At 45.5% G+C, this 14,569-nt stretch overlaps 2 protein-coding genes and 1 non-coding gene across 3 annotated transcripts; all 3 read right to left on the reverse strand.

The window, feature by feature from the left end:
• Positions 1-2,718: 2,718 nt before the first annotated feature.
• LOC123442823 (amino-acid permease BAT1 homolog) lies at positions 2,719-6,672 on the reverse strand. The gene is made up of 8 exons (XM_045118972.1): positions 6,435-6,672; positions 6,099-6,362; positions 4,655-4,673; positions 4,350-4,569; positions 4,051-4,232; positions 3,636-3,925; positions 3,402-3,531; positions 2,719-3,297 (listed from the first exon to the last, which is right to left on the reverse strand). Exons 1-8 carry the CDS (start codon positions 6,560-6,562, stop codon positions 2,950-2,952), a joined length of 1,581 nt encoding a protein of 526 aa, XP_044974907.1. The 5' UTR covers positions 6,563-6,672; the 3' UTR covers positions 2,719-2,949.
• A 742-nt stretch (positions 6,673-7,414) lies between these two features.
• LOC123442824 lies at positions 7,415-10,427 on the reverse strand. Its single transcript, XM_045118973.1, has 3 exons — positions 10,319-10,427; positions 8,867-10,226; positions 7,415-7,647 (listed from the first exon to the last, which is right to left on the reverse strand). The coding sequence occupies exons 2-3, from the start codon at positions 10,201-10,203 to the stop codon at positions 7,614-7,616; spliced, it is 1,371 nt and encodes a 456-aa protein (XP_044974908.1). The 5' UTR covers positions 10,204-10,226; positions 10,319-10,427; the 3' UTR covers positions 7,415-7,613.
• Positions 10,428-14,078: 3,651 nt separating this feature from the next.
• Positions 14,079-14,239, reverse strand: LOC123445881. The gene has a single exon (XR_006631240.1). It is a non-coding gene; the product is annotated as a U1 spliceosomal RNA (small nuclear RNA).
• Between the last annotated feature and the right edge of the window lie 330 nt (positions 14,240-14,569).

Below are 14,569 nucleotides of genomic sequence, written 5' to 3' on the forward strand. Positions count from 1 at the left end.
ATATTAATATTTGAAAGAGCACTTTGAAGGTAGTCATCTTGTAACTGACAAGATGTAGACGTCACAGTAGTGATGAATCATTAGATGTCATCAATACCTTGTGATTCACAAATAAAATTCGGGCTAGTCATATTAATTATGACACCATAATTCTTAAATTTTGCAAGAAAAATGTTTCTTTTGGAAAAGAAAATTGTCCAAAGATCACATGTTGTAAGGAATGTTTGCGGTAAAGACATAGATGATGTCTTATATTTCTGAAGAAAACAATGTTTAAAATGCTAGTACAACATTATTTCAAATAGTATTACTGAGGTAATACATATAGGTGAAATAATTAATTTACACACTTATACAAATATATAAAGACATGAGGTCTTGGAATGAGATTTTGCCCATTATACAATGGTGTAAAATTATGTTGTACCAAATTTAGGATGACCTGTATTTCTCCCATATATATTTTTCTAAATCCAAAAGCTTAGAATAGAGATAATAAAAACCAAAGAGTTAAAGTGTTAAAATAGTAAGCCTGAGGGCTAAATTACAAAGTCCAAATAGTCTGATGGCTCGATTCACTTTTCTGCGGATAACAGAAAATGGAAGGACGAATCTGAAGAACGGGAAAGAGATAAGGTTTCTATCCCTTCGTGTGTGAGTGCATGGATTGCAATCGATCTGATTGAATCCTTTGCTCCAATTCAACGCAGAGACCATCGCCTTGCATCTGGTCGCCTCACACGCTGGACGGCGCCGCGCTGGAGTCGCCGCCACGCCTTGCTGCTATGAGTTGGTCATGGCCCTCGCCACCAGCACAGGTGTTGGTCGTGCGCCCACTTCCCGTAGCCGCTGATGCTGGAGGGCGTCGTCAAGCCAGGCCACCGCCGCAGTCAGACATGCTGAGGGAGGCCCGGCGCTTCCGCCGCACCTAGGCGGCACACCGCCGCGAGGAGCCATTCCGGGAGGAGCAGCGCTGCGGGCGGGTCGCCTGTGGGCCGGTGGGGGCTAGGCCGATGGCCGAGCGCGGGGCGCAGGGCATGCCAGGAGGAGTGGCCGCGCCTGGTGCTCGTCGTCCGGGTGCCAAAGGGCAAAGCCAAGGGCGTTAGTCTGCCCATTGGACGTCGATAAGACGCCTCGCTAATGGAAGCAGGCGATACCGCTTGTTAGTTGAGCGCTGGATGAGTTGTCGTCTCGATGGGCAACGATGAAAACAAGTACTCCAATGGTTAGTCCATCCGTTCAAACCTAGCACATGGTCATACCTAATGAAGTTGTGCATTTATTTACTGAGTGCATATGCAAACCGGATTATCATCGATCCGTTCTTGATGGATTTCAATTTAGCATGCCTGTGAGGAGATCGGCCTTGCTCCTAGCCGAGGACCGCTCCGGGATGCAGGGCGTCTGAAACCGCGCTGGGAACAACAGTCGTCGATGCGCCTCCAAGAACGGCGGGGAAACTGACTTCTATCAGGGCGTCTGAAACCGCGCTGGGAACAACAGTCGTCGATGTGCCTCCATGAACGGCGGGGAAACTGACTTCTATGATTCTATCCATTGTCGTTTCCGATTCTTTCGCCTGGTCGCTCAGGAAAGAGAGTGTTGATAACGTGTAAAGAGTAAAAGAAGAGAAGGAGAATGATACAATGAACAATCATCTCTCATTGATGGAAACTGGGGATATTTATATCCAGTACATGGCGGTTTATAAAAGGGAAGGTTGCCAAGAAACAACCGACATAGTATTGATTAATTACATAATTAATACATATTAATTATTTCTAACACGGACGAGTTTGCTGGTCGGACTGCATATTCTAACGAATCGACATGAGTCGGTTGGTACAGAAAACAATGATAGAATCAACATGAGGATATAGAAGCGTGATACTAATGGTGATCGATTTTTCGAACGTGGAAACACGTGGGCTTCGACAAGACTCTGTTGAGGGGTTGACTTAAGTTGGTGTGCACATTGAGCTTAAGGTCGACGGGGCACAGGTGTGGACTGATCATCTATCCTGAAGTCAGGTTGAAGGTGGAGCTGGAGTCCAGAGGAGTTTACTCGGGGAAAAGCAAGTGACACGTCGTTCGGACTGGAGCCCGGTGGTCCGATGAAAACGTGATACTCATCATCGATCGATGATGATCGGTGGTACTCTGCAGTGGGGGTTGAGTGGTGTGGGTTCGCGACCCTTGAGACTCGACCGGGACAGCAGAGGCTCGACGCTGTAATAGCGGCGAGGCGTGCGGTATATGTACGGGACATGAAGACAGGCCAAGGCTTTGATGGTCATACATGTGGTGAGACAACTGCGAATTTGACTCGAAATGACTACAAACAATGATGAAATTCTTTCAAATTTCACACGGGCGGTCAAGAAAGAACGATGATGTTGAGTTCAGGTAACTCTTATGTGTGACATCTAATATGTGTATTGTTCACTTTCACGTAGGTCAGTGATCGATATGTGATAGTGTTGGATACTCTGAAAGTTAAGAGCTCAAACTAGAGTAAGTTAAACTTAATTTCGTTCGAGTGTTAACTGTGATAAAAAGAAAAGGACTAAGGACTATAAGTTACAGATGGAGTCATATGGAGTTTTTGGAGCAATCAAACTGTCAACAGCCTAAGTGGCAGTTATACAAATTAAGGAACTCTTGAAAGTGACAAATCTGCGAAGCCACCGAAAGAAAGTGGCAAAAAAAATCCAGATCTATCGCGAAGCAAACACTGTATGATTTACCCCAAATTCAATAAAAAAACACGGCGCCTTCCCGGCCGGTCGTGTTGAATGAAGTAATTACAATTACAACGTCCCTCATGTGGAAGGCCTTTGTATTCCATGAGCCTCTATTAAGAATCTCATACACAACCATGCAACCAGCCTACATATAGCTGCAGCGTACAAGTAATCCTCCACGGCGTTCCGTCAACACACTTTGAAGCTAGCCGCTCAAATTGGTGACGGGTCCCTTGAACCAGTGCCTGGCACTGACGACCCACGACGTCAAGACGAGGATGAAGAGCCCGCCGACGGCGACCGGCGTGTAGTTGAGCGTGTCCCTGGTCACCGGGTACATGACCGGCAGCGAGAAGAGCACGGTGATGGTCACCACCCAGAGCACGGCCACCCACCCCACCAGCACGCTGTAGCGTCCGAGGTTGAAGGGTCCCGGGACGAAGTGCTTCCGCGCCAGCGTCACCCGGAAGAAGATGGGCAGCGCGTAGGCGATGTAGAGCCCGATCGTGGCGATGGACACCATGGCCTGGAACGCCACCAGGCTACCCAGCGACTGCAGAGGGTTTATCAGAGCAGGATTAATTGCAGGAGTATGTAGTTGTACACTAGACTGGGCTGGGTGTCAATCAAAATTAAGAGGTTGGTGTGATTAATTACCGGCAGCGCCATGCAGAGGGAGACGAAAGCCGAGAGCCAGACGGCGTTGATGGGCACCTCGTGCTCGTTCACTTTGTGCCACACGGATGACAGCGGCATCGCCCCGTCTCTCGAGAATGCATACGCCATCCTAGCCATCAAACCATACACATGGAAATTAGACTGACATTTTTTTCAGATAATTAAACCAACAAGATAAGCCAGCAGGGGGAAGGAAGGAAGGATGATAGCCACCTTGAGTTACTCGTGACGGAGCTCATGCCGCAGAAGTAAATGGCGACGGCGACGATCCCGAGGCAGACGATCCCGCCGACGCCGCTGCCGTAGCGGCTCTTGAAGGCTTGGTAGAAGACCTGGGCAATGGCGTACCCTCCAGCATCATTGTCGGGGCTCAACAGGGAGGGTATGTCCTTGACAGCAAACGTGACCCCGAGTATGTAACCCCAGCCGACCACTATCGATATGCCGATGGCGCTGATGATCCCGATCGGCCCGTTCTTGTCTGCGTTCTTGGTCTCCTCCGTCTGCATGGCACGCATGAATGAGCAAAAAAAGCGTTACTAACTAACCTTTCACTGTCAGTCGTATATAATTAACCAAGTTGCATGAACGAGATTATTGGTGGCTCGCTTATATATAATATAATTACCATATGCGCCGACGCGTCGTATCCTAAGAGCGTGTACTGGCTCATCAGGAGGCCCAGGAGAAAGATGTAGACATGGCTGTGAATTCCAGCGTTGTTGTCGGTGTTGAAATTGGTGAAGACGAACTTGGCACTGGCTCTCTCGGTAGCAACAGCCGGCACAGCAATCATCAGGACAAAGACACCTAAGTACAGTACAAACGATGTAATTATTCACTACCTTCAACGAAAATCGAATCGGATCGTATCGAATCGAATCTGATGGCGATAAGAGAGAAAGAATCGAATCTGATGGCAGCTACCTAGCATGTTCCAAGCCGCCGCAAACCGGCCAAAGAAGGAGAGCCATGCTATGGGGAGGCTGTTGATGAGGGCGTGGCTGAGCAGGATGGCGGCGTGGATGGCGATCACCTCGTACTTGGACGCCAGGTACCCTCCTCCGTTGTTGCCGCCGGTGCTCAGCAGGATGATCACCTTGATCAGCTGCGCCAGCGAGTAGTCCACGCTCGTTGTCACTGCCCACTGCAAAATCCTTTCTACCGTCACTTCAGACTGAGTGAGAAAAAAATTCGTCAGATAGACAGACCAAGGTTCAGAGACTATTTACCTGTCCAACGATGTTAAACCTGAATGCATGCAGCGGAGGGAGTAGACAAAAAACACCACATCATTAGAGGCTGTCTTAAAACAAATAAATAAATGGAATGATTTTATACACTACCTAAATAGTTGATCCCACTACCACTAATTCTCTCAACATGCAAGCCTTTCACATCACCAATGTGCCCCATCAGCATCCATTAACATTATTTTTCAACCCATGATCATATATCATTATCTCTAATTCTCTCTTCATGCAAGCTCCCCACCAAACCAAGTGTGTCACGTCAGCATCCATTAACATTATTTTTCAATTCATGCAAATCATATATCATTATCTGTAATAATTATCTCTTCATGCAAGTCCCCCACCTCACCAAGTGTACCACGTCACCATCCACTAATACTCTTTCTGTACCTAAACAATTATAGTTGAAAAGAACTATTCTAGTTCTCTCCAATTTCAATTATTTAGGTACAGAATAAGTATTACTTTTCAGCCCATACAAACTATATCATCATGTTAATTTTTTTTAATAGACATATGTAGTACATGGGATAATTATTTAATTTGTTTACTTTCTAAAGGTTGCGGAATGTCCCGATTTAATTGTTGAAACTTCTATGGTACAATGTACATGCATGCTCTTTATTCACATACAACGCCATGGAATACTTTTACGTTATAAATAGTTGTTTTTTTGCTTTAGACTTTTCCGTTCATGCATAATTCGTCGGCAATTAATCTTTATATCTCCGCAGCACCGCGAGGGGAAAATAGGATAGTTTTTACAACATAATAACTTTTCCTTTGCAGGAGAGAGCATATATTACTAGTACTGCACTTGCTATTCAACCACATGTCATCATCAAACTGAAATCAGATTATTATTTTTCCACAAAAGAAAATCAAGATTAGATTGTTATTTTTCCTCGGAAGAAAATCAAGATCATCAGATTTTATTGCACGGGGACTCGTAGTGGCCGGCAACACATGGTCAAAGCACGCAACTGGAGCGAGCACATGAACACGACACAAAAACCCACGCCACGTAAAAAAAAGATTATTCCATCAAATGCAGATCCCTCGCAAAAAAAAAAACGTCAAATGCAGATTTTATGTGATTGTATGGGGTGAAAAAAAAAAGATTATTCCATCTCCTATCCCTATAACGATGTCACGGAATCTGCCAGCTAGGATGGCCGAGGAAATTTTGTTCAAAAAATAAAAAGGGGATCCTTTCAGCGGCGCACGTGCAGCATGGGCTGTGGAAATGTTGCTTCAGTTTCCTCCACAGTTTACGTGTTTGGATATTTATTTAAATGTACTACTGCTAGTATTGCACGAGCAGGAGGGAGCCACGTACTCGAATTTCAATCCAGGGGAGGTCAACAGCAAATTAACCAACACAGTCAGCGGGTGAGCAAGTGAAGCGAGGTTACGTACGTACCAGCCGGTGAGCCATGAGGCGAAGGGGCCCCATCGGCGCTGGCTGCAGAGCCTGGCGCTCCAGAAGTAGAGGCCGCCGGAGGTGGGGTAGGCGGAGCAGATCTCGGCCATGGCCAGGCCGACGACGACGGTGAAGGCGCCGGCGATGGGCCAGCCGTACACCATGGTCACCGGCCCGCCGAACCCCAGCCCCGTCCCGTACAGCGTCGTGATGCCCGTCAGCACCGACACGATCGAGAAGGTCACCGAGAAGTTGGACAGCAGCCTGCACGCCCAACACCCGCTTAATTATTAAGCTCAGAATGAATCGGATGGAGGGTGAATGCGTGCGACGTACGAGAGGTTGCGCTTCAGCTGAGGCTCGTAGCCGAGCAGCCTGAGCTTCTTCGAGTCGTAGTCGTCAGCGGCGGATGTCCCGGCGGCCTCGTCGGCGGCGAGCCGGCTGTAGCTGCCCTGCCCTGCCATGTTCGCCCTCCTTGACTCCTTGTGCGACCTGGAGGATGGACAAGAGCGGCTGGCTGCAGCTTAGCTTAACTAGCAACGCGAGATCCAGATGACTCATGACACGAGATTATAACAGGGAGGAGGACGACGGCCAGAGAGTGCGTGCGGTAAGGTGGGTCCCGCCGGATTGCCTGTCTGCCTCAGATTCCGTCCGGCCACGTGAAATGGCGATCGCGTGGGTTGGGTGCCGATCTCGTCTCCCTCGTGCTGATTTGATTAGCCCACGCTTGTGATACTCACTCCAAGTGGCTTCTCTTTTTCTTTTCTTTTTTGAGGCACACTTTAAGTGGCTCTTTTCTAACACAGTACAAACCCGAATTTTTATATACATGCACATACACTAACGCACACACATGTACATCCTATTTGTAGTACAAGTGGCTTTTGACATGTAAAATACTGCTCAAAGTTCTACAGCGTGACTAGCTAGTAAACCTGCAGGTTGATCATCAAGCAGCTTCATGGCGTCTGTGCTACTGGAATACAAGAATGGTCGTTCAAGGTAACACAAATCTGGTGCGTATCACCAATGCAAGTAGTAATTACAGTGATTTCTGCAATATGACAGCGTTAGTTTTCTACCACAGTCCAATAGGGTCACAACAGAAAAAATAAGGACCAGTCTCTACTTGCCACATGGTTTTAAGATATATTTTTTTTAGCTCCAAGTTATCAATTATTCCACAAAGTTATAATTTTCTTGCAAATTCATTATCTCCCCTAAGAAAGACTCGCAGGCAATGTATTTTGAAATTATAGTCACAAAGGTCAAACCCTCGGTCTTGCTTTCAGAAAAGAAAATGGGAGATGACATTCGATGCATAGATGATTAAGAGTCCTTCAGGACAGTGTCATACATGGTCCATCCATACATGCAAGCGAAACACAGCAAAGTAGATCATGCAGACGGTATAAAGATACGCAAGAAGGCTCACACAACACAACTGAGCAAACTGGCCTCATCGACATATTAGCAGCACACGCACATCGTCATCAGGTAAAGGAGTGGCGCTTATTTGGATGGTGCACGTTGTAGAATGCTTGGCCTGTAAGGACAAAGAGCAGATACATAAGAAATCAAAGCAAACAAAGAGTGAAGCATGCGATATATTTAGGTGTGGTACGCCAATATGCCACGGTGGGTACAAGGATTCGGCAGCATCATAAGTCTCATTGACCAGCGAAGGATTAATACATAAAAATTTCAAACACAATTTTGAGCTCCTTCTCTGAAGATGACACTCAAAACTGACAAGACATGTAAAAGCTGTTCAATCAAACAGGATATCATAATCCTCCACAATGCCAAACATGGCCCTAATACAGCGTTATGTTAGATACCATTATTAGACAAATAAGGATAATTCAAGGCAAAAAATTCTTGTATAAATCATAAGGCACTATTTCAATAAAATACCACTAACACGCCATCCTTAGCTCCTGGTGAAACTGCTGGCACTCTTATTAGTATGTCACATTCTGATAGCCTACAAAGATATTCTTCAAAATTATCTTTACGATAATAACTATGTTGCCCCTCAAGCTAAAACAGGCAAAAAGAAAAATAATAGTTGAAATGCTCTTTGTTGTCCAGCTTGCCTGTTTGTCAGCTTTTGTCAATAAACAAGAGCATATAATAAGTTGCAGCAATACAAAAGAGTGGCTGAAGAAACAGTCGCCGTGCTACGTAGGTTGACTGGGAGAAAATATTGACAATACCCACAGTAACAAAAATCTATGCATGCGTTGTTGTTCTTAGACTATGTTAGTTTATACTTAAATATCTATTAATGCATAATAGGCTCCAGGAATCCGTAATCCACTTTGGCTTATAACAGTAGCCAAATAGGCTTTACGAATCAAAATGACGAATAGCCCTTATGGTTTACAATACATTAATCTAGTAAAATCAATCAGTATAAGCCTACAACTCATATTTGCCAGTTTCTTCCCTAAGATGGCAGTATATCCTTTTTTAAAGGTCCTTTGCAGAACTCCAGTGCGGCACTGATCAGCAGCTATTACTTACAACGTCTACTTATTGACCCTTAAACCAACATTCAACTAGATGTCATTGTTAGTTGTGATATCATCAGCTGGGTGAGCCACTAGCTACATAACTGCAAGCGGCATTACCAAGTCAAGTTTTAACTTAAATCAGAAAAAATGATTGTGTAATGAGAATGACACTTAGAACTGGCTAGGCTTAACTCATTTATATCGTCCCATCCCTGGTAAATATGTGCATAAAAATTTAGTACTCACCTCAGCAGAACCTCTTGACTCAGAAGATTTCCTGTGTAAATACACATGGAATTGAAATCTTCCAACTGCCACAGATCGGTGTAAGTTTCTGTTTTTGGATCATAAACCTGCAGGAGCCCTGTTAATTGCATTACAAAGACAATCCTCTCATCATCTAACACCAGCAAAGGATAACTAAAAAGATCCTCCCGACGGTAATAATCTATGCTGTACTTTTTAACCCAGAGACCTTTCTCATGATCCATCAGAAACCATAGGTCCATAGATTGATGTAAACTATGATGAAACTGCGCCACCACTAAGTACCCATTCAAATTGGTTATCGAAAGAATCCCCACAGCTCCGGGGTCCTCGAAGACAGGAAGCACATCTTCTTCGTCATATAAGCTGCTGACTTGTTCCGGACCGTCGATCGTCGGCATCCATTGTTCTGTCTCCAGGCTGAATGCAGCTATGCTGGCTGGTTTGACGACCGCCCTCAAATATCCATGATCCATGTCTGAAAAATCCATCAAGAAATACACAACCCCATCGATGACCGCGCTTTTCATCGTGTGATCGGAAAAGACAGCGCCCGGAGGTCCTGGTCTTGCCCTCCACCGCCCAGCGCTGCGGCCGTTGAGAGTCATCACCTCGCATAGCTGCTGCCGGCCAACCAGAGGGCGAGCTTCCACGAAGCGGAACGCCTTGTACACTCCTGTGGAGGGGACTTTACCAAAAACGCATGACTCCATGTATACATTTGTGCTCTTCATCTTCAGCAAACCTGCATACTTCATCGAGATGTCATGCGACGAGCTGATGACAGCATCCGTGGCCGGGTCGAGCAGGGTCACAGGCATGCCGAGAGGGTGGCGCCCTTCGACGAGGCACACACGGTCGAGGCACGTGCGCTGCACTCTCAGGCACGCATGCGACGAGTTGACGACAGCATCCATGGCCGGGTCTAGCAGGGTGACAGGCACGCCCAGAGGCTGGCGCCCTCCGACAAGGCACACACGGTCGAGGCGCGTGCGCTGCACTCTCAGGTGCGGGTCGGAGGTGCGTATCCGCTTGACGACGTCGCCGGAGAGCAGATCCACGATGCTGACGCCGCAGGACTCGCCGTCGACGAAGGTGGTGGCGAGGAGCGGGCCCGTGTGGCGGGCCGCGTGGGCCTTGACGAAGAGCGGGTCCAAGGTGAGAGAGCGCCACGAGGGGCTGACGGCGCGGAGGCGGCACACATCCTTCGCGGAGAGACGCAGCAGGATCTCGTACAGCGCGTCGCGAGGAAGCTCGCCGGCTATGTGTTCCGAGGGAGGCAGTTCGTCCCGCTTGTCCGACGACGGCGACGCCATCGCTGAGGTCGCCAATGCTAGATCTGCAAACAGTACCACGAGTGCTTATCTCAGCAATGTGACCACGGAATGTTGAGCCCAAATGAAGCCGCGCGTGCGTAGCGAGAGTGAGAACCAGGGCGGCGCGGAGGTCGCCGGCGTCGGTGGTGCGAGCGGACGAGCGGCGGCGAGGTCAGGGCTCCAGCGGCAAGGGTTTGGGCGTTGGGGTTGTAGGCTGGGTCTCGGAATGGTGGAGGCTGAACACTATACCCAAATAGAATTGGTGTAGCCTGTGGGCCGGGCCCAGGAGAAGTTGCATATATAACAATTAATCGACACACTTTGTCTGAACAAAATTAATTGACAAAATTATGTCATACTCCCTCCGTTCTTAAATATAAGTATTTTTAGATATTCCACTAAGGGACTACATACGAAGCAAAATAAGTGAATCTAACTCTAATGTATGTCTATATACATCTGTATATAGGTTTCTAGTGAAAACTCTAAAAAGACTTATATTTAGAAACTATGGGAGTAGAAGATAAATATTTCATGATCACTATGTCATAGAAGTATTTCACCATCACTAAAAAGGATAAGGATTTCTTCTCTTTTTATTTACAATTCAAAGATATTGATCAAGACGGGGTGATGTAGTTCTTGTATATACAAGTCTCTAAAATCTAGGAATATAGATTATCCAAGGGCAGCGTCTTCTATCTGGGCTAACTTGCATTGCACAAAGGTGTGCTAGCCTATTAGCTGTTCTACCAACATAAGATAAGACAAATGACACGAAATCCCTAAAAAGCTCCTTAATTTCATGAAGCACAACAACAATCTTAGAATGGCCAAAGTTACTAAAGTTCCACAACGTTAAAATTTCCATAGCATCTATTTCAATGACGATGTTCCGGAGACCCATACTACCTGCGAGTCGGACTCCATCTATGATCACAAACACCTCCGTACAACATGATCATACCAATGTGCTTGGCCACAAATGAGATTACCTTGGTGATCGCGCACACCTAGCCTAAAACTCCTTTGGAGGTGATCGGCATCTCCATGCCATAGAAAATTCACCAATAAAACGATAAAAATTTCGAGGCGTATAAAACCAGGAGGCACCGGAGACTGGACAAACCGCTAGAAGAGCCCCAGCAGGGCAAAGTCGCGTTGTGTAGGCGCCCTTGTAAGGTGGGCACCTAGAGGGTACCTAGGCAATGTGGGCCACCCTTGACCCAATTATAGGCCTAGGTCCCTCGTTCGTTGCAAAACTTTAAAAAGAATTTGTTATTTATTTTTCGCCAATTGTTTCATATGTAGAAAGATAACACCAATCTTTTTTACTGAAAACAGTGCTAGTCCAAATTTGTTATTATTCATCACAACAAATTTTGAGTCCATAATTAAGCAAAGGTTAATTCAGAAGAAAAATAATAATTCTTCAACACTGAGAAAATTGTGGATGGTGCATATTTCTTCACTTCTAAAAATGGAAAATAACCAACAACACATGAAAATCAGCAAAAGCTACAAACGAAGTGGCACTACTGCTTCCCAATATTATTTTCCTGCAATGAGGGTATAAGGTTTCACCAATCATCACAAAAATAGTTATACCCAAAATATTACATTGCTTGATAAAATTATTGTTCAACAGTCCAAGGGCAACAACTATGAAAAAACAATCCCAAATAATGAAACTTAGGTGCATACAAACAATGGGAATACATCAACTATCCAAACGTTCCTTAGTCATTTCTCAATAATCAGTAAGATATTCACCGATATCAGCATCACATATGAAGCTGGCTCATTGGGTCTCTAGGTAGGGAGTGGACAAGTTACGGCCGAAGCGGATCCATTTGAATTTATAGATACTAAAGATCATAATATAGCTAGGCTTATCATTTTTGTTACTTTAGATGAATAGTGAATGAAAGCCAACATTCCACCATTCTTCTCAAAAATTACACTTGAACTAACAAGAAAAGAAATATGCAATACTTGCTTAGTCAAAACAAATGCGATAAAAAATATGCAAAGGAGAGCTTAATGGAACACAACAACAACCTTCAGGACACAAATGGCCCGAGGATACTATGTGGATGATGCACGTGAGAGGTGGCACATGAAGGTAGGAGGCGTCGGTGAGAGGAAGACGCCTAACTTGGTTTGAGGACAGTCAGATGGTTTTTGTGTGGTTGGTTGTGTTCCTCGGTGAGGGCAAGTTCTCGACTGACCAACTTCTTATTATTATACGACGCAAACGTTCACTACAATGTCACCTTCTATGACACATCCTTCTCTGTTGATGGGGCATTGACATCATCATGAAATCACAGTGCGTCCCACTTTTACTATTCGAGACTCCTTGTTCCACTCGGTTCATGTTTTGATATGGACGACAAATTAGGATATCCACATTGATAGAAAAAAAAGGTAGTGCTAGTATCAACCAACTGATCTTGCGCATTAGGGATGAAAATGGAGTGGAAACTTTCCGCTTTTCCGGAGGAAAAATGAAAACGGAAAGGAAATATGAAAGCGGAAATGAAAATTTGCAAAACAAAAATGGAAATGGAATTTTTAATGTGAAAACGGAAACAAAAACAAAAGAGTGTTTTCCGGTGGAACATATGTGGAAATGGAACTTTCCATTTCCGTGAATATGAAATTTTCCATTTTTACTATAGGCCTATGGCTGCTTTGTAGCCCAACCATCAAATAACACACAATGACACGATGAGCATAATGCATCATTTGAGGCCTAACTTATACTACCATATATGTACTCAGCTAGACCCTATACACAATTGTCATGTAGTAATACAATACTAGGATATGTTGCTAACATAATCAAATTATTTTGTAGACATGTTAGCAATTCATTAATTCTTGTTGTTGTCTGTATTACTCTATGATTCAAGGGGTTCTAAAGTTCTGGTCGACGCCCACTTCCATTTTTGTATCTGTTTCGTATTCGCTCCGTGTCTGTTTCCGGTGGTATTTGTTTCCGTATCCATTTTCGGGGTTTCTGTATTCGTTTCCACTTCTGCAAAACAATATGAAAACAAATGTGATAGCACTCAGTTCCGTCCGTTTTCGCTCCGTTTTCATCCCTATTACGCATAGTGGCATGCCTGTCTGCACCACACACCCCATGCCGACTGTGTTGGGTGTGGTCCTTTGAGGCGCAAACAATGGCCTTAAAATTCGCATGGTCCTGGTTTGAGTTTTAATAACGGTTCATCAAAACGAGGACTAAAATGAAAGGGCGCTTTGGCCAAAAGGGCTAAATTCTAAAGCTCAGCTAAGCAATTTTAATAACGGTTCATCAAAACGAGGACTAAAATGAAAGGGCGCTTTGGCCAAAAGGGCTAAATTCTAAAGCTCAGCTAAGCAATTTTAATAACGGTTCATCAAAACGAGGACTAAAATGAAAGGGCGCTTTGGCCAAAAGGGCTAAATTCTAAAGCTCAGCTAAGCAATTTTAATAACGGTTCATCAAAACAAGGACTAAAATGAAAGGGCGCTTTGGCCAAAAGGGCTAAATTCTAAAGCTCAGCTAAGCAATTTTAATAACGGTTCATCAGAACGAGGACTTAAATGAAAGGGCGCTTTGGCCAAAAGGGCTAAATTCTAAAGCTCAGCTAAGCAATTTTAATAACGGTTCATCAGAACGAGGACTTAAATGAAAGGGCGCTTTGGCCAAAAGGGCTAAATTCTAAAGCTCAGCTAAGCAATTTTAATAACGGTTCATCAGAACGAGGACTTAAATGAAAGGGCGCTTTGGCCAAAAGGGCTAAATTCTAAAGCTCAGCTAAGCAAAAACATGCGCCGGAACGGTAGTAAACCAGGGACCAAAATTTAATTTTCAGGAATTGGCAGGGGCCGCGCGAACGCGTACCCCCTCTGGCACAAATTACGACGTTCACTCTCCCACTTGGGGAGATGATAGGCCAGCGCGCCCACCAAGTGCAATGTGGGCCACTAACCTAGGCCACGGGCCTTCTTGATCGCCCGTCGACCCCGTCCAGGTAAGTATGGAACACGGTCGCACCCGCCTCTCCTTTTATAGCGAGCTCTCCCGCTCCACGCCCTCGGCTGGGCGAGGTGGGACTAAAAACCGAAGCCCCGTGCGCGTGCGCTGCGGGACGGGAGCACGCAACTGGGCCCGTGTTTGTTCGATTTCCATCTGGGCGCAGCAACGTACGTGGGCCTTGAGAACCGTGGCACCTTCGCAGTCGCGGGCCTTGATATCGCAAAGACTTCGAGATGTTTTTCATTCAAGTTCAAGCAGGGAAAAAAAAAGGGGACAACGAGAGCTGGAGTGTGTACGATACGATGGATCCACGGGTTCATCACAGAGGCGTTG

The sequence above is a fragment of the Hordeum vulgare genome, chromosome 3H (genome assembly GCF_904849725.1).
Source record: "Hordeum vulgare subsp. vulgare chromosome 3H, MorexV3_pseudomolecules_assembly, whole genome shotgun sequence".
Classification (NCBI taxonomy): domain Eukaryota; kingdom Viridiplantae; phylum Streptophyta; class Magnoliopsida; order Poales; family Poaceae; genus Hordeum; species Hordeum vulgare.

Bases quoted from the DNA above. Each gene is read 5' to 3' on its own strand.
- LOC123442824 (XM_045118973.1), bottom strand. From the start codon at position 10,203: ATGGCGTCGCCGTCGTCGGACAAGCGGGACGAACTGCCTCCCTCGGAA. The intron at 7,648-8,866 runs GTGAGTACTAAA...TTGTCCTTACAG, and splicing joins AGTCAAGAGGTTCTGCTGAG to GCCAAGCATTCTACAACGTG.
- LOC123442823 (XM_045118972.1), bottom strand. From the start codon at position 6,562: ATGGCAGGGCAGGGCAGCTACAGCCGGCTCGCCGCCGACGAGGCCGCC. The intron at 3,926-4,050 runs GTAATTATATTA...CGTGCCATGCAG, and splicing joins ACGACGCGTCGGCGCATATG to ACGGAGGAGACCAAGAACGC. The intron at 3,298-3,401 runs GTAATTAATCAC...AACCCTCTGCAG, and splicing joins CCCTCTGCATGGCGCTGCCG to TCGCTGGGTAGCCTGGTGGC.